Raw genomic sequence first — 26,719 nt, 5'->3', positions numbered from 1 at the left:
GTGCACACATACACTCTTCCACACACAAACACATAGATGCATTTCAAAGACCAATGACAAGGCGCAATTACTTCTTTTTGTTTGTCATGTTGCCATGGCAACATCGACTGAACTATCTTGGTGTTGGCTCAGAGTAAATGGGAATGGAAAACAAGGCTTGACAGAGCTTGCTCAGTATTTGTAACTTCTCATGAAAATTCTCTAACTCTTTTAGGATATGAAAATAAACATTAAAGTTAGTAACACCTCTCACTAAAGGCTCCTGGCATGATGGCTTTACGGCTATAAAGAATGCACTCTTCGTAGGTCATTCATTTTAAGCAAAGAACTCAGGGCAGAGTGTTATGACATCTGCAATTTCCAAATAGTCCTACCAACAAATACATATAGCCAATATAGACCACTGTTCTATCTTTTTAAATTTTCTGTAGTTTTGAAAGTTTTCAACATAAAAAGTTGGAGAAATATGTTTAACACAATATAAACAGAGAGGAGTAGAAAATTAAAATCAGAACATCAGACAGGTCAGGTATCGGATAACAGAAGAGGCTTTTTTTTTAAAACAATTAAAAACAATAATTTACTGTAATTCAACTTTCTAAAACAGAAATTTAAGTAGAGTTTCCTATCTGTTGCTGAGCTAAATGGTGGCCGAGATCCACTGCCCATGGTGTGAATAGCTCTTAGATATCATAAATGCATTAGCTATCAGAATGAGCTCTCAGAGAATGATAAAAGGCTCATTCAGGCTGTCAGACTTTCCATGACCTTGCTCACCCCCAAACCTCAGGCACTAAGCTTTCCTCAAGGCTCTCCTCAATGGCAGTATGCCACACAGCATTGAGGAGGCTGTGAAACAGCTAATGCAATTTGCTCAACGCTGCTGGGACCCTTTGTGGAAAGACTAGGTCTTATAAAGCTTGAGCTTGAGCCTTACACAGAGCACTTTTTTTTTTTTTTTTTTTTTTTTTAGACTGGGTTTCTCTCTGTAGTTCTGGCTGTCCTGGAACTAGCTCTAAAGACCTTGAACTTGGAAATCTGACTGCCTATGCCTTTACCTCCCAAGTGCTGGGATTAAAGGCATGCATCACCACCCAGCTTGTTGTAGATAATTTCTGCATCTTTTCTTTAATCATGAAATACGCTTCGCAAGACTGGTCACTATTACTAGGGAACACCCATGGCTGATGTTCTCTACCTCCTCCCTCCCTCTAGGACTTCTTAAAGCACTGCAATCGCTTAACTTACTTTAAAGTTTTTACATAATTTATTGCCGAGTAGCTGCTCCTGCAGCATCACCACTGGCGTCTCTGAGATTTATTCTGTGCCTGTCATTTCAAGCAAGGGCTTTGATTGATATCCCTAACATGAAACTATTCATTTTGAGTCTAGCCTTGCCTTCAGTAGTGCCTTGGTACCAAAAATAATTATCACTTGTTTATGGTTACTGCATTAGAAAAACAGTATTTTAAATACAACTGTGGTAATCCTACAGCTAATTACATAACAGGATAACACTGTTTATTATAAAATGTTAATAATAAGTCACTTAGTAATTTTCTCAGGTAATATTTTTTCTTGATTTTATTTGCCCAAAACTTAAAACATCTGCAAATCAAAGCAGAAATTGAAACAAAGCCAATGAGAACAATCTTTTTTTCCTTTTAAGATTTATTATCCCCAGTTAAAGCAAATGGGAATTAAAAGAGAAATATCAATAGTTTTATCTACCTACCTACCTACCTACCTATCTATCTACCTATCTATCTATCTATCTATCTATCTATCTATCTATCTATCTATTTTTGAAGCAGGGTCTCTCTACACAAGCCTGGCTTTCCTAGATCTTACTATGTAGACCAGGCTGACCTCAGACTGACAAGATCCTCCTGCCTCTGCTGCCTGAGGACTAGGATCAAAGGTGTGTGCCACCAAGCCCGGCAACAGTTATGTGCATGGGTATTTTGCCTGCATGTGTCTGCAGACCACTTGAGTGACTGGTGCCCATGAAGGGCAGAAGAGAGCTTAAGATCCCCCAGGACTGGAATTACAGATGATTCACAGATGAACCCGGTATGGAATCACCTGTATGGGTGCTGGGAATCGACCCTGGATCCTCTGGGAAAGCAACAAAAGCTCTTAGCTGCTGAGCCATCTTTCTAGCCCCCAACAGTTTTATTAGCAGAAAATGAATGGCATTTCCTATGGCGCTTTTAAGCCTCACATCCCTAGCACTGACTGAACAACAACATTCATTCTCCCATGCTCAGAACAAAATGGACCATCTAGGGAGGAGAGCCGCTGAGCAGACCAACTGCAGCAAAACCAAACACTGGAGCTAACATACATCAAACCTCACGACTGCGAAATTGTACTGGTTCTTTTTGTATGGAGGCTTTTACAGAGCATGTGGACAGGACTTCCATGTTTCTTTACTTCCCTGCTTTCTTTTCATTAGCTAAAATTTCTTATATTTTATGTTGTGAGCCCCTCACTGCAGCTGGTGGCACTGAACTCTGGTCTTCTACAAGACCAGGAAACACTTTCAACCACTGAGCCATCTCTCCACCCCTTTTATTTTTTTCAGATGAGAGTTTGGCTAGTCATCCCTGGTTGGCCTGACTTCTGGGTTGATAAGCATGTGCCACCGTGGCCAGCTGATCTCATATTTCAATTCTCATAAACAGCTTTAAAAAGCTTCAACTTTCCTCTCTACTCTTTTTCAACGGGTTCAAGACCAGCCGAAGATGTCACGCCTGTACTCAATTACAGCACTCAAGCTCTGAGCAGGACTGGTTTGAGGTCAGCCTGAGGCAAGGCCGTATGACTCGATGGTAGTATTTTTATTTTATAATCTGCCAGGGAAAACAAGCAGCTCTCTAGTCTACACTACCAACAAGTCTGTGGCTAGGTTTCTAGCTAAGGAAAACAGCTGGAGTGTTAACACACACGGTAAGTGATGTTCACTTGAAACCACCATGTGTTTTCTGTGAAACTTCTTCCTGGAACAATGACACCCACATCGAAGGCTCCAGAAACAGAGGAGAATGTGTGAACTAGTAAGGAGAAGTAAACAGGGACCCAGACACAGAAGATCAAAGTGTTTCATACGTACTTCGCAGTGGGTAAGTGTTAATACCAGGAATGACTTTTGGCTTTCATAGAAAATACAAATTGCCGGGCGGTGGTGGCGTACACCTGTAATCCCAGCACTCGGGAGGCAGAGGCAGGCTGATCTCTGTGAGTTCTAGGCCAGCCTTGTTTACAGAGTTAGTCCAGGACAGGCTCCAAAGCTACAGAGAAACCCTGTCTCGGAAAAAAAGAAAAAGAAAATACAAATTATTTATCTATTAAGGCAGAAAAAATTATGACTTTTTTTTTTTTTTTTAATTTTTCGAGACAGGGTTTCTCCATGTAGTTTTGGTGCCTGTCCTGGATCTCGCTCTGTAGATCAGGCTGGCTTCAAACTCACAGAGATCCGTCTGCCTCTGCCTCCTGAATACTGGAATTAAAGGCGTGCGCCACCACGGCCTGGCCCATTCTGTCTTCTTAAGGGAGAGACGAAACAGATTTCTGGGGCAAATGCTCTCGTTCACTTAGTTCTGACTTTGCTCTTCGCTTCTGTCCCCACCTCTAGCTCTTCTGCAGGCCTCTGGGTCTTTCCTTACTTAATGCAGTGCCTACGTTACCTTCTACCAGCAGACACTGTCGTGCTGCCTCCTCCTTTCCAAAAGTATTTATTAGTTAGCTAGCACCCCCCCACCCCCCCACCCCACCCCCGCTCTTATTCATTTAGTTTGAAATGAGGTCTTGCTTTGTTGCCCAGGCTGGTCTTGAACTCCTACAGTTGTAAGATCCTCCTATCTCAGCCTCTGAATGCTGGAATTACATGAATTAACTGGTACATACTACCAACCTCAGCTCCTTAATCTGAATACTGTTCCCATCACAAGATTCCAGCTGTGACTTAATGACAGTGACCTCAGCTGGGCATGGTGGCACACGTTTTTCATCCCAGTACTTTCGAGGCAGAGGCATAAGGATCTCTATGAGTTCAAGTCCAACCTCTCCTACATTCCAGGACAGGCAGGGCTATATAGTGAGACCCTGTCTTAAACTGCACCCCCCAAAAAGAAAACTCAAGAGTGATTTAAAACCTTCTGACTTAGAAAAACCAAAAGAACGCTGATTATTTTGATGGGCTATTTCCCCTTGTACGTTTATTATTTTTTGTATGCATTGCGTACGCATGTGGAGGTCAGAGGACAACTCTCACGTTGGTTGGCTTCTCACACCACGTAGAACCCAGGGACTGAATTCAAACTGTCAAGCTTGGTACTCACTGAACCATCTTGCTGGCCTTAAATTTTGTTTAAACTTAAAACCCCTCATTCCAACCCTGTTGTACAATGACAAAGTTCTAAATCCTATTCCATACTAGTTTATATGTTACAGCTGTTCAGCTGAGGAAGGAATAATATATATGTGACGAATAACAAATATGTCTAGCCTTCCAACGCTTAAATACAGGAAATAAGTCATCAAGAATGTATGAAATGAAGGTTACTGGGTCAGAATACACAGAGATTCAAATACTGGATCTGCATCTTGTGGTATTTATTTGTGCTAGTTAGTTTTGTTAATGAGATCCCTGGAAAAAAGATCTCAACTGAGGAACTGCCTCCATCAGCCTGGCCTGTAGATATGTCTGAAGGCATTTTCTTGAGTACTAACTGATGGGGGAGGCCTAGCCCACTGCGGGCCGTATAGGCCCTGGGCCGGAAGTCCAGGGTTGTGTAAGAAGGACGGCTAACTGAACCATGGAGCCAGTCTGTAAGCGATGTTTCTTCACAGTACCTACTTCAGTTCACAACTGGCTTCTCTCAAAGAAGAACTGTGGGGCTGGAGAGATGGCTCAGAGGTTAAGAGCACTGGCTGCTCTTCCAGAGGTCCTGAGTTCAATTCCCAGCAACCACATGGTGGCTCGCAACCATCTGTAATGAGATCTGGTGCCCTCTTCTGGCATGTAGGGACACATGCAGACAGAGCACTGTATACACAATAAATAAATAAATAAATAAATCTTAAAAAAAAATTTTTAAAAAAAAGAAGAGTTGTGAACTGGGGCAAATAATCGTTCTTCCCCAGCTTGGTTTTGGCCAGTGTTATCACAGAGATAAAGGAGACAAGGACAGCATTCCTAATAGTAATTTTCACAGATGGCTAAGAAACCTTTTTAGCCGGGCGGTGGTGATACACGCCTTTAATCCCAGCACTCGGGAGGCAGATCCAGGTGGATCTCTGTGAGTTCAAGGCCAGCCTGGACTACCAAGTGAGTTCCAGGAAAGGTGCAAAGCTACACAAAGAAACCCTGTCTCGAAAAACCAAAAAAAAAAAACAAAAACAAAACAAAACAAAAACCTTTTTAATGTTGAGGTTCCATAAAACTAAACCTTTTTCTTTTTCTTTTCTTTTCTTTTTTTTTTTTTTTTGAGACAGGGTTTCTCTGTAGCTTTGGAGCCTGTCCTGGACTAGCTCTGTAGACCAGGCTAGCCTCAAACTCACAGAGATCCACCTGCCTCTGCCTCCGGAGTGCTGGGATTACAGGTGTGCGCCACCACCGCCTGGCTTTATTTTTATTCAAAAAGGAACCCTAGCCTATCTTCTGTTGGCTTTTTGTAGCCAACACACTGACTGACAATCTTCCACCACACACCACACCTTCCAGGATGCATTTACTCTACATCCTGCTTCCTTAACAGTCTTTTGTTTTGTTTTTTGGTTTTTCGAGACAGGGTTTCTCTGTGTCTCTGTGTAGCTTTGCACCTTTCCTAGACTTGGTAGCCCAGGCTGGCCTCGAACTCAGAGATCCACCTGACTCTGCCTCCCCAGTGCTGGGATTAAAGGTGTGCGCCACCAATGCCCGGCCCTTAATAGTCTTAAACTTAAGCCAAGTAACTACTCTCACAATGTAAATTTTATTGATTAAAAAAGTAAACCGGGACTGGAGAAATGGCTTAGAGGTTAAGAGCAATGGCTGCTCTTCCAGAGGTCCTGAGTTCAATTCCCAGCAACCACGTGGTGGCTCACAACCATCTGTAATGAGATCTGGTGCCCTCTTCTGGTCATACATGCTGTATACATTAATAAATAAATAAATCTTTAAAAAAAGAAAGAAAAGAAGGAAGGAAGGAAGGAAGGAAGGAAGGAAGGAAGGAAGGAAGGAAGGAAAGAAAACCTGGGTCTAGAAATGATTATTATTTAACTCATTGTAGGAAGGATAGGTTTTAAATTTAGAAACTAGAATTCTGATTTCACTTTCCTTCAGGTATGGGTCAGCTTTTATCATCTTATTGTTGCAAATCTGTTATAATCGTTTGTTTTTCTTTGATACTATAACAGACACAAACGTGACTTTCTAATTGGCATTAATTCCAAGCTGTTTGGTGCCAAATGCAGTTAACTCGCCTGTCCTTTCCATCCTGAACGAACAACTACTAGGTGCATGGAAGAAGGCAGCTTTGAAAGCTTCATGAACCTGAGAAGGGCCCAGCAGGGAAGGCAGGCAGGGAGTCTGTCCTCAAGCTCAGCTGGCCTGGCTGTTTGCCTGCTCATCAATACCAGACACTGTCAGTTCCCAGGGAGGAAACCATTTCACCTGTGTTTATTGAAGGAGGGTTCTCCTGGCTGGGTTCCCAGACAGCGGAACTCACAAATCTCTCAGAGGTGTGTTCCTGGCTTAGGCCTGCTGAATGGAACCAGTCCTGGGGCTGGGAAGCAGTAAACTGGGTGATCTTAAGAGACTAGAGACCTAGCAAAGCAAAGTTGTGACAAACTATACTTAGCTCTGTTTTTCCAAATATGCCAATAAAATGGTAAGAATCTATACAAGAAACATGGCATTTCATCCTTGCAGATGTTCACAAGGGTACATCGGTTCCCTAGAAGTCACAGCAAAAGCAGTTTAGGGAGCTGGCTGGACTCAGCTGCAGAGTCACAGGCGAACACACCAAGTGGGGAGAGCAGAGCAGCACCATTCACACAGGAAGAGGGTCTGAGCTGGAGACAAGGGGTAATTTGGCAGGAGCAAAGAGGGATGTGAAGAAAGGACACGACGTGATTCCAGCCACGAAACTGAGGCAGAAACTGGGGCTCCAGGCAGGGAAGGCTAGACTAGGAGGTGAACTAACTGTCTTAAACAGAACTTTCTTGGAGCTGGGCAAGTGGCTCGGGCTTTAAAAGCACTTAGAAGGCTGAGCTGAGGACCACAGGTTTGCAATCAGCCTGGACTACATCGAAAAACCCTTTCTCACACAAACACACAAGTACACTTTGGTTATGAGGACAATGTTTTGGAAGAGATATTTCATTTTATTACCTCACTCTTTTTTCAATCCCAGAGACAAGGAGGACCGAGGGAACCCACAACCACAATCCTCTCTGCCCGGGTCCTCCATCTACTGTGGCACACAGGGACAAGCGATGTGGTCAAGCAAACCCAAGGGGACAGCCTACGACAGAGGACTACTGTGGGAAGCAAAGGCTCTTCTCCCCACTCATCATGAACGTGAGTGGTTCTTACAGAAGGAGAATGTATAGGCCTAAACCCTAAGTCACCCTAATGGCTTGTCTCCCTGATATATGTATTTTTAATTATATTTATTTGTGTGTCTGTGGGGTAGGGGAGGTGGGAGGTAGAGTCAGAGAACAGCTTTTGGGAGCTAATTCTCTCCTTCCACCATGTGAGTCCTAGAGCTCCAACTCAGGTAGTCTGGCTTGGAGGTAAGCACATGTTGAGCCATCCTGCTTGATGTTTTTTGAAAATTTGGTTCAAACCATTCTTTAAAAAGCATCCCTTGAAAATACAATTCCTAGCTGGGCGGCGGTGGTGGCAGCACACGCCTTTAATCCCAGCACACAGGAGACAGAAGCAGGCGGATCTCTAAGTTTGAGGTCAGCCTGGTCTACATACAAAGCAAGTTCCAGTACTGCCAGGGCTACACAGAGAAACCTTGTCCTTGGAAAAAAAAAAACCAAATAAATGAAGGAAGGGAGGAAAGAAGGGAGGGAGGGAGGGAGGCAGGTTGTAGTTTCTGGGGCCTGGGGAGACGGCTCAATGGGTAGAGTGCTTTCTGTGGAACATCAGGACACGAGTCTGAGTCCCCAGCACCCACCCAAGAGACTAAGCATGGCTGCACACGTGTGTAACCCCAGCATTGAGGGGTAGGGGTGAAGAAGGTGGATTTTGAGAGCTAGCTGGCCAGCCACCTAGTATAAAAGACAAAGTTGGGGGCTGGAGAGGTGGCTCAGAGGTTAAGAGCACTGGCTGCTCTTCAAGAGGTCCTGAGTTCAATTCCCACCAACCACAGGGTGGCTCACAACCATCTGTGATGAGATCTGGTGCCCTCTTCTGGTATGCAGACAGAACACTGTCTACATAATAAATAAATAAATCTTAAAAAAAAAAGTCAACGGCTGCCCATATTCACGACTGGACGCTGCACTAGGACGGGCCACACGCAGCTTCTCTTACCAGCTTTGCAGCTCAGCAAAAGCCTGTTTCATCTTCTTAATGGACGCGTCCATCTCTTCTTTAACCACTACTCGGTATCGCGCGAGAGACACCGTGCAGCGCTGGAGGTCTTTCACAGATTTCTCGATGTTAGAGCCTTGGAGGGAGAAAACCATTATTAAAAAACACACTAATTTAAAAAGTAAATTAAAAGTTGGATCTGAATGTTTTAAGTAAACATCATATGTACTAAGACTATAAACCAAATGATCACCCTTTCCAACCAAGGAAACTCTGTTTTTCAAGTTTTGTTTATTTTTAAATTAAGTATCCTAATGAAAATGAAGTAACAAGAAATGGATTTATCTTCCCACACTGAACAACTGACACATAACACAGATGAAATACATGACATAATGGCTCTACGGCAATGGACAGCAGACTACAGCACTTCACCTGAAAAAGCAGAGACAAGTGAATGACTGCCCCAACTTACTGTCCGCAGTTTCTAAACCGCAATAAAGAGAAGAAACCCCAAGCCTGGCAGTCTCTCCTGGATAAACAGGGAGGCTAAGGCTAGAGTTCTCAAGATGGAGCATACAGAAAGCTACACAAAGATGAAGCAGTAACAGGTAGACAGATCCCTACAAGTCAGTGCATGGGCACAGGGACATCACCAAGTCAGCAAAGGAGTGGACCACGGCCAGGCTTCACCCAGGCAGGGGCAGTCTGCACATACTAGGGAAAACAGAAAGACCTCACAACACATACAACGGGCTGCCTGGACGGAGACTGCCCCAACATGAAGCAAACTTATTTCTAGTTTCAATGTTGCTCTCAACTAACTCACAAGACTCAGAAGCTTCACAGGTTTTCACATAACTGAGTCACAGAAGAGACAGAGATTATTGAAAGAAATTGTACAACATTTGGATTCCATTAAATGTAATCATCAGGCATCATATAAAAACGGAAAAACATATTTAAAAATAAAACGTGATCACCTATGAACAGAAAATCACCAGAAACAGATGCAGAAACGACACGTGCTGGAATCAATCAAGAAAGACATCCATCAAAAGCTGAGGATTTGGGCTGGAAAGATGGCTCAGTGGTTAAGAGCACTCACTGCCTGCTCTTCCAGAGGTCCTGGGTTTGACTCCCAGCACCCACATGGCAGTTTGTAACTCTAACTCCAGTTCCAGGGGATCACGCACTCTCTTCTGGCCACCATGGGTACTAAGCATACAAATGGTGCACAGACATACATGCAGGCAAATTAACCACACACATAAAATAAATTAAAAACAATTTTAAGCTGGGAACTTCAGGTCAGTGGTAGTGTTCGCCTGGCATGCCCTGGGCTTAATCCCTAGTACCATAAAAGAATAGGTATTTGAAGGGAGATATCACACAACTATCAGACAAATATAGACACGTGTTAAACAGAGATAGAGAAGACATTTCAAAACTCACCTGAACTTTCAGAAAGGATCCAGGCCCACCCGAGTCTCTCCTGTGTTTTCTCTGTTTCTCTCCCTCTCATTTCTACCTGTCTCTTGTCCCTCATTCCTCAAGAGTCCCTGGGGTAAATAAATGTGGGGATGTGGGGGCTGGTCTCCCACACCCTCTAAATGAATGGATGGATGGATGGATGGACAGACGGACGGACGAACGAACAAACAAATAAAGTTGGGGGGGGGTGGCACACGCCTTTAATCCCAGCAATCAGGAGGCAGAGCCAGGCAGATCTCTGTGAGTTCGAGGCCAGCCTGGTCTTCAGAGCAAGTTCCAGAACAGCCAGGACTGTTACACAGAGAAACCCTGTCTTGAAAACAAACAAAATAAAAGTTTTCAAACGTAGCTCATATGGAATAAACAAGTTAATAAACAGCTACAACTTACGATGGTCCTCTGTAGTTCTCAGTTGCATGAGTGGACCACCAAGCCTAGATGTATGAAGTACAGATGGGCTCTTTAATAACTCTCTTTAATAACTAACTGTTCATTTAAATGATTATAGAAAAACATGAGTTGTTGGGTGTGGTGATGAATACCTTCGATCCCAGCTCTCCAGAGGCAGAGGCAGGTGGATTTCTGTGAATTTGAGGCCAGCCTAGTATACAAAGAGAATTCCAGGTTAGACAGAGCTACAGAGACCCTGCCTCAAAACAAACAAAATACTCACACACATAAAATTATTACTGGTTGGTGCTAAGGACTATCTGTTATTGAGATAAGGTCAACTGCCTTGGCCTAGAAGCTGTGGTCCTCCTTCCTCAGGCTCCTGAGTGCTAGGATTACAGGTATGTTCTAAGCACTTACAACTCCCTGCCAAAATGATTATAATAGTCATATTTTAAAAGCCAAGAGCTGGGGCTGGAGAGATGGCTCAGTAGTCAAGAACACTGGCTGCTCTTCCAGGGGACCTGGGTTCAATTCCCAGCACCCACATGGCAGCTCACAAGTGTCTGTAACTCCAGTTCCGGGGGACCTGAAGCCCTCACACAGACATACATGCAGGTGAAACACCAATGCACATAAAATAAAAACTATAAAAAAAAAAAAAGAAAATGCAAAATAATGAACTTTAAAAAAGAGTCCTGAGCTACCACCCATCAATATCAAGTACTTCAGAGGACATGCTCTGCTGGACTTCGGGAAGAGCACAGAGAGCAGTGAAAATGCCCTGTCAGACAGTTTCACTAGTTAGCTCAACCAGGAGAACAAACAGGAAGAAAGCAGCACCAACAGCTGCAGTGATGAGCAAGGGAACAGGTTAGTGTTAGCTAGGTCATCCTGGTGGAAGAGTTGCCCGAAACTCACACACAGGTCAGGACACAGCCAGGGATCACAGCACACACAGAAGGTCACCTGAGGCCTTCTGGCACTCCAGCCACAGCAGCAACAATCAAAAGCTGTTTTTTTCTCCCCCAAGTGGGTCTTGGACTTACCTAGCTTTTTATTGGTAGAAGACAGTGGAACATTCTCCACTCCCAGACTTGAAACCTGGGCTCCTGGGGTGGTTCTCGAGTGAGATTTGGCAGCATTCCGGGATTGCTGGGCATTCGGAATAGCATGTGCAGTCAAAGATTTGGGCTCCAAGTCAGAGATACCATTCTCCAGCACACATCCTGTTCAAGAAAAAGGTCAGTGGTTTGGGAGCACAGTGTGGGGTGATTAACTAAGCCATATTCAGTACAGAAAGAAAGCAGATAAAGAATGTTAGGCAGAGCCATGCCTATTAGAAAGGCTGTTAGCTTCCATAAGCTGCAATGAGTAAAAAGTTTCATAATGCCTCAGGGGAAAAAATAATTTAAAGGCTTTAGAGAGTAGAGAGGACAGAACTGGGAGACAAAAGAGAATCTGCACACAATGAACTGGAATCCACTGGTTTGGTTTGGTTTGTTTGTAGTCAGGTATAATATTTTTTTTCTCTGTATCTTAAAAAAAAAAAGCGTGAATTAACTAATAAAAGAACAGCTAAAAAGCAGAACAAAATTCTCACACTAGCATTCCCTTTATGAAACCTGATATACAACAGAGGGAACAAGACTAAAAGACAAGTAATTTTTAAAAAGGTAAGTAGGTTATATATTTAATTGTTTTATTATTTTGTGTGTAAGGGTTTTGCCTGCATGTGTATCTGTAGAGCACATGCAAGCAGCGCCCCAGGGGCCAAAAGAGGGCCTCTGCCTCTCAAGTGCCGGGATTAAAGGCGTGAGCACTTTGCCTGGCTTCCAAACAGGTTATTTTTAAAAGAGAAACAGACTCCTCAGCCCTTAACAAAACTGTTAACAAATAAATGTACAAAATATATGATTTCTAACTATCAGCTAACCTTAATTCTTTACCAGAAACAAATGTAGAGAGGCTGGAGAGGTGGCTCCACAGTTAAGAACACTGGCTGCTCTAGAAGGAAACCTAGATTCAGTTCCCAGAACTTTACATGGCAGCTCACAACCATTTGTAATTCCAATCCAGGGATTCAACACCCTCTTCTGGCCTCCATGGGCACCAGGCACACATGTGGTGGTGCACAGATATACATGCAGGCAAAACATACATACAAAATAAATCAATCTAAAAAACAACTTTAAAAAAGAAAACAAATATAGGACTATAAAGTAATCTTTTAAAAGACCACAAAAATCTAGTTGTTAAGAAAGCTATTATTGCAATTAATATTATATTTTCCTAAAATATTTTTACCTACGTTCTTTCTGAACTAAAGACTGCTCAACTAATTCATCCCACACTGTGCTCTAAAACACTATCCTTTCTTGGACAGGATCTGTGCTAGAGAATAGAGTCTTTGAGTAACATTCCTTAGACATTCCTGAGAACAACATCGCAATTTCATCATCATTTTAAAAGATCTGTAAAAAGGCATCCCTGTTATTCAATGTCAGAATTATTACTACTAAATATTTTAGAGAAAATTTTGAGACAAAGGAACAAGAATTCTACTTTTTAAAGGCCTTTAGTAAGTTATTAATACTATAAAGTAAAAGACCAATTATACTTAATGTAATGATAAGTGTCTCAACTAGGAGACCCCTCCCACCCATTTTTTTGAGTGAATTAACTTCCCCAAATCTGTCTTAAGTAAACAAAACAAAACAAAAAACCAAAAAACTCACCAGTTCTATCCAGTGTATCTGGTGTGGCAAACTCAGGATCTTCCAATTCTCTGGCATCTATTGAAAGTGTCTCCAAACCTTCACTCAGTGAGTCCACAGACTCAGCATCATTGATGGCACCGTTAACATGGTAGCCATTAATGCCACCTTTCTCTGAAGATGAAGGCGGATCCTCTTGAATGGGCACCGACTTACTGGAGTCTGGGGCACTGCTATTTGCTTCTGATGCAGGTTTTGGTTTGCTTTTCTTCTTTTTGTTCTAAGGTTATCAAAGATTTGAAAAAAGAAAAGGAAAAGCAGATCCTCCAACACAGCTCAAAGAAGTAGCTAACTCCAGCTACAAAACAAGTCAGCATTGCCAATTTTGCACACATTCTTCTAGAAACTGAAGATAATTTTGTTTATGTTGAATTAATGACAAAAATACTAAGTAAAACTACATTTTGAATGAACTCAAAAGATTTTTTTATAGCAAAATCTATGTTTAATTTATTTTTATTTTATGTGCATTGGTATTTTGCCTGCATGTATGTCTGTGAGACAGTGTCAGATCTTGGAGTTACAGTTGTGAGCTGCCATGCAGGTGCTGGGAATTGAACCCAGGTCCTCTGGAAGAACAGTAAGTGCTCTTAACCACTGAGCCATCTCTCCAACCCCGCAAAACCTATCTTACCTTAAACAAAATAAAAAGTTACAAAAAGTTAAAAAAAAAAAAGTATAACATTTTGAAAGTGAAATATAAACAGAGCACTAAATAGCCACAATAACCCAATAGAGAAAAATATAATCTATAAATAATTCAATGAAGTATAACCTCAGTCCAATAATTGAAAAATAATGAAACCTGCACTGCAGTATGGTTTTTCAGCTACTAGATTAGCAAAGGCCAAAGAGTTTAATGACATAAAGTTTAATGTTCTACTCAACAGACAGCTTTGACTGCCCTGGAAATAAACAGACATTTTCATAAATATTAGTGTGAGTGAAAATGTAGTAATGCTTTGGAAAGTTACAGATGTACACACCTTTCAACCAGCAATTCTAATACTAGCAATTTATCCTGGCCAGGACTGACAAGTGTAGACAAGATGATTCATCACAGCACTGTTACATTAATATTAATAAAGACGGAAAAGCCATGCAAATATAGGTCAGTGGGGGACTTACACATTTCAGGCTCTGCTACACAGAATGTGCGAAGAAGAAAGTATGCATTTGTAATTGTTTATGTGAATAAAGTATCTTGGAAGCTCTATGAGAAATTAATAAGATCTTGGGGTTGTAGCTCAGTGGTAGAGCACTTGCCTAGCATGCACAAGGCCCTAGGTTTAATCCCCAATGCCAAAAAACAAACCTAAATAAATAAATAAATAAATAAATAAACAAACTGATAACACTGTCTGACTGTGGAAAAGAGGCAAGATAATGTTGTTTCAGGTATTAACATTATACCCTGGAAATCTGAGCCATGGGAATAAAAAAGGCCTGGCAACATTCAGCTCTACTCCTTAAAGCTAGATGGGTAAATCAGGCAGTTCTCCTGCCAGGCCTTTGGATGGCCCTGTCCAGCAGGACAGCTCCTGAACATGGCATTCAGTTTTCTCCCAGGTTATTCCACATATGTAAGTAGCAGCTCACAATCACGTCTTACTAGGCTGGCCCAAGAGATAGTTGTAACTAGAGTCAAGCACTAGAAAGTAGCAGACTGCATCTCCTCTCTTCCACCAGATCATGCCACACTCACACCTTTTCAGCTATGCGCATGTCTTGTATTGTTAATAATTTATATTCTGGCCAGGCGGTGGTGGCACACACCTTTAATCCCAGCACTCGGGAGGCAGAGGCAGGTGGATCTCTGTGAGTTCTAGGCCAGCCTGGGTTACAGAGTGAGTTCCAGGACAGGCTCCAAAGCTACACAGGGAAACCCTGTCCCGAAAAAAAAAAACAAATAAATAAAATAAATAAGTAAATAAATAAATATATATATATATATTCTGAGGTCAATAAGTTATGACACTGGTGTTTTCTTGAACACTCAAAGTATGTATGCTGGGTGAAATCAGCAAAAAAAATATGAACAGCAACAGGCACGGAAAGCTTCATGAGAACCTTAACAGTGTTATGTGCCTCTGGAAAAAATTCCCCAAGGTTGTTAAAGCCAAACCTGGCTTGGTCAAGAAATCATTTCAGGGGCTGGAGAGATGGCTCAGCAGTTAGGAGCACTGGCTGTTTGTCCAGAGGTCCTGAGTTCAATTCCCAGCAACCACATGGTGGCTCACAACTATCCGTAATGAGATCTGGCGCCCTCTTCTGGCACACAGGCAGAACACTATATACATAATAAATAAATAAGTCTTAAAAAAATAAAATCATTTCAGAGCTGGCAAGACTTCTCAGTGGGTAAAGCTCTTCCACACAGCCTGACAACCTGAATTCAATCCCTGGAGCCCAATTCGCCAAAGTTGTACTCTGTTACACACCTACACTTACACACATATACAACACAATAACGAAATGTAAAAGAAAGCATTTCAGAACACAACACTAAATTAAATGAAGAATACTCCTAACAGAGTTGGTACTTAATTAAAATCCATACTTCAGCATCCTTAAAGGAGCTACCCCTGGGGCACAGAGCTGTGGCAAGAATTCTGAACCCAACTAGTATCCCGTGAAGGAAGTAATTTGATTTTGAATGGATATAAGTAACGAATATGTTAGACATTATAATGAGAATGTGTATGTACTAGGACTACAGTATTAATTTACTCTTGTTGTCTTCCCCCCCCAGACAGGGCTGTGTAGACCACATGGCCTTGAACTCCTGACCCTCCTGTCTCAGCCTAAGTGCTAGGATCACAGGTATATTTACTATGTATCTGTATTTTCCTACTTTATAGATGAGCAAACTAAAGTTAAACAATACCCTCAGCTCACAAGACCAGATGAAGCAGAACAGGACAGAAATCCAGTTCTGACTGGCTCTGAAGCCCAAATGCCTTCCACTCTTTAACATGTAACATCAGATGTCTCTGGACATAGCCTGAAGGAGCAAAATACGGGCCGGTAAGACGGCGGCAGTACACGTGACAGTCAAGTCTGGCAACCTGAATTCCAGCCCAGAAAGCACAAGGAGGTGAAAGGAGAGAACTGACTCCACAAAGCTACCCTCTGACTCTGTGAGTATGCATATGCAAACATACACAATAAATAAATATCGATAGAAGGATAAAGTTTTTATAGAAGCCAAAGCTGCCATCTGGCTTTAAGTCAAAACTCTCTACTACTCGGGACTATAACACAGTTGTATGACCTGAAAATCTCAACTGTTTCAGCTAATCCATGAAACAAATCCTGTTGGCAACCAGTCACCTTCCCTGGAGGTGCTGTGCTCGCGCCCACCTGCCTCTACTCTAGTCTAGAGCACTCCCAGGCCTGCACCCGCAAACAATGCTTCCTGCCTCCAAACACAGGGGGAAACTGTGATACTCTGAAATATAGGAGGGGCTCATTGTCAAAAACGGCATTTTTGAGATGGTAAACAGAAGACATATGTAAACTTCTTTCAAATATTAAGGACTATATGGATGAGCTGGCTGTGACATCTTATTCAGTGATCACCAGGGTAGATTTGGCTGATCTGGCTAGCTAGGCAGGTGTCCCCCTCCTCCACCCACAAGGCTCCTCTGCTGGAACCTCCAAAGAAGCTCTTAAATATTACCTAATATTCTTTGAAACCTTTTTAAAATTTATGTGTAGTGCTTTGCCATCTCATACTTATGTGCATCTAATGCTTGTGGAGGTCAAAAGAGGTCCTGATCCCCTGGACCTGGAGTCTAACATGGTAAGCTGCCATGTGGAGCCAGGAACTGTACCCAGGTCCTCTGCAAAAGCAGTATTCGACTCTTACCTGCTAAGCCATCTTGCCAGCCCTAAAGCCTAACTAAAATATATATATATATATATATATAAATATCATGATTCATTTTACCTTTTTCTTGCCCGTTACTATCCATTCTTTGAGTACTTCACTGGCACTGCCTGAAAAAGAAATCAAAGGAGATTTCCTCTTGTGCCACACACAAGGTCAAGGAGGAATCAAGTGCATTTCCTAATTGCTGGTTCCTGTGGTGAGACAACCATGTCATGTTTCAGCCACACTGAGGTCTCCAGGTCATTTGAGATTCTTTATCGAAACATTTTGGTCTGAACACAAAGACTAGTCTTCACCGAAGTGTGCCATCTTCTCCCCTCCATGTTACATACATACCGTCTTGACTGTGGTGTTTGGGAAGAGCTGCACCCAACACCAGAGTCAAACCCTAACATTATAAAGCAAACATGACGATAAGAAATGCTCTGTAGACTTTGACCTGTTTTTCCTGTCCTTGCAAATCCAGAAAAACACAGCAGAGAGCCTTCTTGATTTGACGCCACTCTGCTCAAAGGCAGGCAAGACAGCTTAAGAAGTTTAAAACACTATTAACTCTACAAATCTAAGGAGTTGAACATAGAGAAACATAAGGAAACTGAACTCAAACATTTGAGTCACTGCCAGAACCAAACTCAATCATAATGAGTTTGTCCTTGAATTGGTCATCTGCTCCTGAGCCACTGAGTTACTCCTTTGCAATAGCCACTTAAATTACTTTGTCCAATTCCATCAAATCACTTATGTCATCTGCTGCATAGTTTGCTCGGGGAGGGAGTCTCACTATATAGTAAGATCCTGGCCTGTAACCCACTATATAATAAGCAAAGCCGGCCCCAAGTCACAGTGTTCTTGCCTTCCCCGCTCCAATACTGGGAGTATAGCAATGCACCACCACACTTGGTCTGATTTCTTAAACACTAGTAGAGAACACTTTTAACAATTAAGGGGTTTTCTGAGTTACTGGCCCTCACAGTAACACAAGATGACAGTACAGTGTACTGTCATCAGACTACACTACGGCTCAGGATCCAATAGTCTAAACTATTGATAGAATTACCTTCCATGAATGCTTGTACTGTTTTGTCCACACAATTATCAAAGTGCTGCAGAACCAGGATGATTTCATTGTTGCTCTTATTAGGAACTATTGCACGCACTGCGTTTATCTGCAAAAAATGACAGGGTCATTTAATTCTAACATGAGGAGGTCACTGACCAGCTGAAGTGTGTCGGGGAGAACAACAGTGTCCTTTTACTCTCAGCGATATTGCCACTCTGTAATGTCAGTAAGGACACACAGCCATCGCACTGGGAGTGACAGACAGGAAAACGATAACACCACGTGAAAACTTAACTTCAAAATTTAAAAAGGCAGAAAATTTTTAGAAATAGAAGGGTGCCATTCAGATGGTCAGTGAATAAAAGCATTTACAGTGCTGGGCGGTGGTGGTGCACACCTTTAATCCCAGCACTTGGTAGGTGGAAGCGGGTGGATCTCTGTGAGTTCGAGGCCAGTCTGGTCTACAGAGTGAGTTCCAGACAGCCAGGACTGTTAAACAGAGAAACCTTATCTCAAAAAACAAAAACAACAAAAAGATGTGGTATCACTTAACTATAGTTTCATTTACATGCCAGCTATTAGTTTACCATCAGTAGGGATGTAGCTCAGTGGTTAAGAGCACTGTCTCCTCTTCCAGAGGACCTGGGTTCAATTCCCAGCACCCACATGGCAGCTCTTAACTGTCTGCAACTCCCATTCCAGGGGATTCAACACCTTCACTCACTCTCTCTCTCACTCACACACACACACACACACACACACACACACACACACACACACACTGTAATACACCTAATTTATCCATTCTCCTGTTAATGGATAATTAGAACTTTGTTAGTTTTTTGTGTTTGCTAAGCGCACACTCATTGCAGCACCAAACCTAGACCTTAGTGTCTAGAACAATACTGAGAGCGATGAAGGCCATGTCTTCTGTCCACTAGAATTCTGATGGCATGGGAATCAGTACTTGAAATCAGTACTTCTCTGATAATGCCAAACTGCTCTGTAAAATGGATGTAGCCAATTGTTTTATGTTGGTTTGTTTTTTGAGACAGGATCTCACTATGTAGCTTTGGCTGGCCTGGAACTCACTCCTCAAACTCATAGCTATGCTTCTGCCTCCTGAGTGCTGGGACTAAAGGCATATGTCCCAGGCCCGGCAGATATTACAATTTTGTCACTTTTTCCATAAGTATTTTATTTTAATTAAAAACATATAGTTTATAATAACTAAATATCCACGTATACATGTGCATGCAAGAACATGTGCACGACATGTGTGCAGAGGCCAGAAGACAAGTTCAAGTGTCCATTGTTTTTCTTTTTCTTTTTTTCTGGTTTTTCGAGACAGAATTTCTCTGTGTAATAGCTTTGGCTGTCCTGAAACTCGCTCTGTAGCCCAGGCTGGCCTTGAACTCACAGAGATCCACCTGCCTCTGCCTCCCGAGTGCTGGGATTAAAAGCACGTGCACCACCTCTTGGCCCACTGTTTTTCTTTTGAGACAGGCTCCCTTACTGCCCTGGGCTGGGTTGGCTGGCCAGCCAGCAAACTCCAGGATCCACTTATTACAAGCGTGTGCTCCTACAGCTTTCTCTTTATATGAGGCTCTCCTATGACTTCCTCAGTTAGGTATCAGGCACAGACACGGAACACATGTATACATGCAGGCAAAACACACATATACATAAAATAAATAATCTAAAAAGCAATTTTAAAGAAGTGAGCTACCTCTCGGCCCCAAATATTTTATTAACACGTATCTATTTTACACCTAGTAATTACAATGATCTCTTTTTTTGGTTTTGTTCTGTCTTGCTGAACCAGGGTCTTTTACTATGAAGCCCAGGCTGGCCTCAGACTCAGCTTAGCCCACTTCAGCCTTCCAATGCTGAGACTACAAGCATGCAGCACCATGCCTAGCATAACTGAGAGACTCATTTGTCCTGTTCATTTGTTTTCATAGATTTTTCTGTGTAGATAATTGTATTTTCTTCCTTTTCAATTTTATTTGTCTGACTGTACAATGTATAGCTAATTATTTCTTAAGGAAGTGCTAAGGGTGTTTTTGATAGAAAACAGGAGAAATCAGGGTTGGGGATTAAGCTCAGTGGTAGAGCGCTTGCCTAGCAAGCGCAAGACCCTGGGTTCGATCCTCAGCTCAAAAAAAAAAAAAGAAAAGAAAGAAAAGAAAACAGGAGAAATCAATATTTAGGAGTTATATGAGCTTATTGCTACTAGGAAGACACTGTACATCCTTTCAGTGGATACAATACAATACAATTTGATTTTCTGTCAAATCACAAGTTCATACTGATACCCTCAAATCAAAGAACATTGTCATTAAATTTTAGAAACGGATTTCTTTTAACATTTATACCTAGCTATCTATAATGAGATCTGGCACCCTCTTCTGTATACATAATAAATAAATAAATCTTTAAAAAAGAAAAAAAGCCGGGCGGTGGTGGCACACACCTTTAATCCCAGCACTCGGGAGGCAGAGGCAGGCAGATCTCTGTGAGTTCGAGGCCAGCCTGGGCTACCAAGTGAGTCCCAGGAAAAGGCACAAAAAGCTACACAGAGAAACTCTGTCTTGAAAAACCAAAATAAATACATAAAGGAATAAATGAATGAATAAAGAAAGAAAGAAAAAAGAAAAAGAGATGATTCTCAGTCATATAAATATTAGTAAAAGCATTAAAATTGAATGTCTTCAAAGAATTTAGAACCAATACATATGGAGATATCCAAAGAAAATCATCTTTGAATTGGACGGTGGTGGCGCACACCTTTCATTCCAACACTCAGGAGCAGAGGCAGGTGGATCTCTGTGAGATGGAGGCCAGCCTGGTCTACAGAGTGAGTTCCAGGACAGCCAGGGCTGTTATACAGAGAAACCTTGTCTTGAAAAAAAAAAAAAAATCACCTTTGCACATTTTAATAAACTGGTTCCTCAGAACCATGGTAGCAGTCACCCTTGACTACATAGTGGCATTCTGTTTTGTTACAGGATCTCATTTTCTTTTTTTGAGACAGGCATCACTAACCCTGGTTAGCTTGGAACTTACTATGTAGACTAGATTTCTAGCTTCACAGAAATCCACCTGCCTCTGCTCCAAAGTGCTGGAATTAAAGGTACGTGCCACTACGCTCGGCAGATTTCATTTTCATAATGCATTTGTGAGTCACTGCTTATATTAATAAATTTTCTTATGGTTTTCAAATTTAATATCCAGGGTAATTAATCTTACCTTCTCCTTCATGTTCTCAAAAGTTCCTCCCTGGGCCAGTACAGTATTGGACTGCAAATCAAAAATGAATCCTGATGAATCTGAAAGAATACAAAGAAAAATATATTCAACCTGATACAATCTATGTATTTTATTCATTCAAGACAAAAAGATCAAAAATAGCTATTTTTCCCCATGTAATTATTAATAACTTAGTTACTACTCAGAAAATTCAATTACATAGATAGCTCATATGTAACTATATTTTGAGTTAGTCATAAAATGAAATTTTTTAAATTTATTTTTGCGAGGCATGGTAACACACACCTTTAATCTCAGAACTCAGGAGACAGAGGCAGGTGGATCTTGGTGAGTTCAAGGCCAGCCTGGTCTATACAGTAAGTTCCAGCATAGCCAGAGGTACATAGTGAGTGGTACTGGAACCAAACCTAGGTCCTTTGCAAGAGGTATATTCCTGGCCATCCCTGAACTCACGCTATAGACCAGGCTGGCCTCAAACTCACAGAGATGCACCTGCCTCTGCCTCTCGATTGCTGGGATTAAAGCATGTACCACCACCACCCAGCTAAAGCTTAAGATTTTGACTACCAGTTGGTTTCAGCATTACGGTTTCAGCATTACTGACTGACTCCTGAACCCCACTTAGGAGTAGTTTGGGAATTGAAATCTCAACAAAGCAAGTAATCAGGAAAACCTTAATAAAGGGAGCATGGAAAACACTGAAATATGATAGTATATTCCAAATTCTTTTGCTATTACTGCAAACATATTTTAATTAAAGTGTGGTTTAGAGCTTCACTTTTATTTCCAAATACCTCCTGGCTGCTATGGAAGATCCAAGTTCTATGTTACTTAAGATTTGAGTACTGCAAATGTGAAAGAGAATATGAATAGTGCTCATGCCATTTTTAAGAGAAATTATGTTTACAGTTACCAACGGATTGTGAATTCATTTAGATCTGACCTGTGTTAATACAGGAGGAACAGGAGGCAGTTACACGAACTTAGTGTGTGTAAGCCTGAGTCTTCCAGATGACTACACAACACAGGTTGTTTTCAACTATCTTTACCAATCGAAAAGAGATGCTGTACAGGAGGAGGAAGATCCTAGAGAGCCAAAGGACTATCATCTGGAACCTCCTCAGAGCACAGACCAGCCAAAGGACACAATGTGAATGCTGTGGTGCACTCCCCGCTCCACCAAAGAGCTACCAATGAGCAGTGGGATGATACCAAGACATCAATCATCTGCTCACGGTTAGGGACTCAAACCACCAAGCTTTTAGGAGAGGGAACAGGTGGATCAAAACAGCAATGCATAGTTTCTACTAGAGAAGGATTATTACTAGCCTTTCAGTTGACCCTTCACAACACACCAGCAAACACAAACAACGGAGAAAACAAATGGCAGTTCTGCACTCAGCTCCCAGAATTAATTCCCATATTATTTGAGTTTATCCAGCATGCCAATTAACATAGAACTAATATATACAAAGCAAACTGGGTGTGGTAAAGCATGTCTGTAATCCCACCACTAGATGGGTGAATGAAGGAAAGGGGGGAAGTGGGAGGGAATGAAAGAGAACAAATCCTAATTGATAAAATTGGAATAGTTTCAATATAGGGCCTATTTTTGAAGGTCCTAGTACACTAGGAAGACAGCTCAACGCTACAAGTCAGAAGAGTGTGTTGGGTCCCCTGTAACTAGCTATAGCGTCACACAGGTGTGAGCTGCCATGTGGATGATGGAATTGAACCCCGGTCCTCTGGAAAAGCAGCCAGTGCTCTTAACCACTGAGCCAGCTCTCTAATTCCCAACTCATTTTTCAAAAGCCAGACATGTTTGTGTCTCTAATTCTAGCCAGGGGAGGCAGAGACAGGCAGATCCCTGGAGCTTGCTGGCCAGCTAGCTCAGCCTCATAAGGGAGCTCCAGGCCAATGGAAGAGCTTGTCTCTGATCTGGGTCTGATAGTACAGGCTTTTGATTCCAGCACTTGGGAGGCAGAAGCAGGCAGATTTTTGTGAGTTCCAGGCCAGCCTGGTCTACAAAGCAAGTTTGGAGCCAGACAGGGCTATACAGTGAGACACTGTCTTTAAAAAAAAAAAAAAAAAAAAAAAGGCAAAAACTGTCTTTAATATGAGAGTAACTAAGAATTAGCTTATCAAACTGCACAGAACTAAAAACATACAATAGCCAGGCTTGATAGTGCACATCTTTAATCCCAGCATTCGAGAGGTAGAGGTAAGTGAATCTCTCTGAGTTTGAAGCCAGCTGGTCCATACAGTGAGTTCCAGGCCAGCCAGGGTTACACAGTGAGAGCCTGTCTCAAAATAAATAAAAATAATAAACTATGTAATAGACTCCCACAACACAACTTATGGAGTAGAGATTACTAACAGTCCCACCACCTTGGACCCAATCCTAAGAAGTTTACCAAAGCTAACATTTTAAGTATACAGAGGCTCTCTGAAGTCCTGAAGGGAATTTTATTAACAGATTTCTCTTCACTGCAAGGACTGCCCACCCTCAATTCTAGACTGCTTATAGCAAACTTAAGTGTACAGAAGATCTGGCTCAGGTGTGGTCTAAGTTTAGAGATTCTCAGGAAGCCATTAAATCTGTATCTTTAACTTAGACTGCTTACACCAATTTCCATGAATATAAACAATGTCAAATTATTTCCTTTGACAAAGTGAGGTGAAAAATGGGATTATAAACTCTGAGAATCCTACCCCATACTCTGTAATGCTGGGCATCAAACTCAAGGCTTCCTGCATGCTGAGCAAAAGCTCTACCACTGAGCTATACTCCCAACCAGAGGCTTGCTTAATTTTTCATTGATGAAAAAATGAGAAAGTCAGTTACAGTACTATCCCTTGTCCAAAGTAACATCCTGAGTCCTAATGCAGAATAAGGGAGCCAAGAGTTTTACGTTAGACAACACTGCTGCTGTAAACTCATTGGATACTTTACTTCTCAAAGCCCCATAATTCTAACAGTACCTTGGCATATCACAGCTTCTTGATACTCACAGATATTCCTTACACAGATATTCAGCAAGATGGGGAACAATATGATGAACATTTTACCGTGGCCAAAGAAAGGCAAGAAAAGGTAAAATCCAATAGGTAAAGTTAGAGATAAGGAGTCTGGAAGCCCGTCCACATAACCCGGAAGTGCAACTATTACTAGCCACCTTTATTCTTTTATTCTACTCCCTTTGGAAAATTAAAAACCGGGTTGGGGATTTAGCTCAACTGGGTTCAATCCTCAGCTCCAAAAAAAAAAAAAAAAAAAAGAAACCCTGCCTCGAAAATTAAAAAGTAAACTCAAGAGCTCACAAGATGACTACATAGGTGAAGGCCTTGCTGCCAAGCCCGATGACCTGAGCTGGATCCCTGGGACTCAAACAGTAAGAAGGAGAAAATTGGCTCCTGCCAAGTTTTCCTCTGAGCTCCACATGGAAGCTGTATCACTCACACACAGAATAAATATGCAAACAAATACACTTTTTTTAAAACTGAAAATAAATGCCTGAACAAACAGAAACTCCTGCAGAAGTGGCTACTGCATGAAGTGAACAAACCTGGCTTGTGACAATCAACACTTCTCAGTTCAACACTGTCTCTCACTGGTCTGAGGCTTCAACTAGGCCAGCTGGACAGCGAGCGCCAGGAAGCCACCTGTCTCTGTCTCCCTAGCACTGGATCACAAGATGGATAGAAAGGAAGAAGAGAGAGGGAGAGGGAGGGAATCAGGGAGGGAGGGAAGGGAAAGAGGGGGGCTGAAGGAAGAAAGAAAAGGGGGAAGGGACAGACGGAAGGAAGGAAAGAGGGAAAGAAGGAAGAGGTAGAAGGAAGGGAGGGTAGAGAGGAAAGGAGGGAGGGGTAGAAGGACAGATGTATGGCTAAGGGGACAAAGCAGAGAGGTCCGCTACAGTTACTTGTTCATAAAAGATGGGTCAGGAAGGTGCCAGAAGTAAACAGTGGCAAGTGCGGCTATAACTTGGCTCTCCCTTCTCAATGCGCCTTAGACTCCTTCTTCTCATGCCATTTGGAGACTAATCATGAAACTGTGTGGTCTAAAAAAAAAAAAGGCAGGAAGGAAGGAAAGAAGGAAAGCAAGCAGTCTGGAGAGATGGCTCAGCTGTTAAATGCACTGACTGCTCTTGCAGACGACCAGAGTTCAATTCCCAGCACAGCACCCACATGGTGGCTCACAACCACCTGTATTGAGATCTGCTGCCCTCTTCTGGCCTGCAGGCGTACATACTCGATAGATAGATAGACAGACAGATAAAATAAAGAAGGAAAGCAAGCAAGGAAACCACTGTCACAGAACTGTTAGTTGATGCCAAAAATATTTCCAAGCTTCAAAACTGAAGATGCCACCAACTTTAGCATGTGAGTGATAATCTTCTCTTCTGCTACTACTACTTACTAATACAATGAAATTACAGCTTTCAAAACTACAAGTAGCTCTGGTACATTATTTTCTTTTGAGGTTTCTGAACTTTCAAATCAGCATTAAAAGCATTTCCACCATATTTAATCTGTGAAGACCTCAATCTATGGAATTCTGTTTTGAATTAAAGAACATATTGAAAATTAAAATGAACAAGACACCTATGGTCACTCTCTGAATGAATACATGGGGTCATGTGCAGTCATGTGCCGCGGCTCTGGCGCTGTGATGCTCCTGCAGCTACTCTGGCACACTAGAAAAGGGTTCCATACTCGTTTTGCTTCCCTCATTATAACCTCTCTTTGTACTTCATGTCTCGATCTTCCGTTTTGCCAGGGTAGCAAACTCAGAAAGAAAGCTAAAAAAGGAAACAAAACCTGGAAGCGTTCACTCTTACTCCATTTCCTGTCCCTAGGAACATGAAGCATCATGCAGGAAGACAGCTCCTACCGTGCCTCCCTAACATATGCTCACTCTACAGAATACAGAAGTACACTATCAAGTTACATCTCGCTCTCCAACAAATTACAATCAGATAAATCTGAGTAGAAAAGCAATTTCTAATGAGATCAATTCCCAGACTTAACCACAAAACTAAAGCCTAATACAATACTTGTGAAATCATTAGAACACTCACTAAAGGAATAGTCTCAAAACACACAGACATAGGTTTACTGCTCTACAGCTATGCTTGGTGTTAACTTTCGGCAGTTCTTGGGGATCGATGCAGGCTGGCCTCATGCACACCAGCACACACTTGACCCTTGTTTACCACCTGATCTGAACTCCCCACCCCTGTGCTTTGGTTTGGTTTATTTTCACAGGGCCCATGCGTGCTGGGCAAGTGCTCTAC

At 42.1% G+C, this 26,719-nt stretch overlaps 1 protein-coding gene across 1 annotated transcript in view; it reads right to left on the bottom strand.

Moving 5' to 3' along the window:
• The window catches only part of Spats2 (spermatogenesis associated serine rich 2), a 66,653-nt gene that overhangs the window by 17,288 nt on the left and 22,646 nt on the right, over positions 1-26,719 (bottom strand). Inside the window, exons 3-8 of the mRNA XM_036208947.1 lie at positions 21,402-21,481; positions 18,147-18,255; positions 17,147-17,196; positions 13,156-13,414; positions 11,467-11,646; positions 8,534-8,669 (exon numbers count right to left, since the gene is read on the bottom strand). Of these exons, the coding sequence (XP_036064840.1) occupies positions 8,534-8,669; positions 11,467-11,646; positions 13,156-13,414; positions 17,147-17,196; positions 18,147-18,255; positions 21,402-21,481 (814 nt within the window). The remainder of the gene's footprint in view (positions 1-8,533; positions 8,670-11,466; positions 11,647-13,155; positions 13,415-17,146; positions 17,197-18,146; positions 18,256-21,401; positions 21,482-26,719) is intronic.

Source organism: Onychomys torridus, chromosome 16 (assembly GCF_903995425.1).
Source record: "Onychomys torridus chromosome 16, mOncTor1.1, whole genome shotgun sequence".
NCBI lineage: Eukaryota > Metazoa > Chordata > Mammalia > Rodentia > Cricetidae > Onychomys > Onychomys torridus.
The sequence above is the reverse complement of the archived record's forward strand: the minus strand, read 5'-3'. Positions and strand labels throughout refer to the sequence as shown.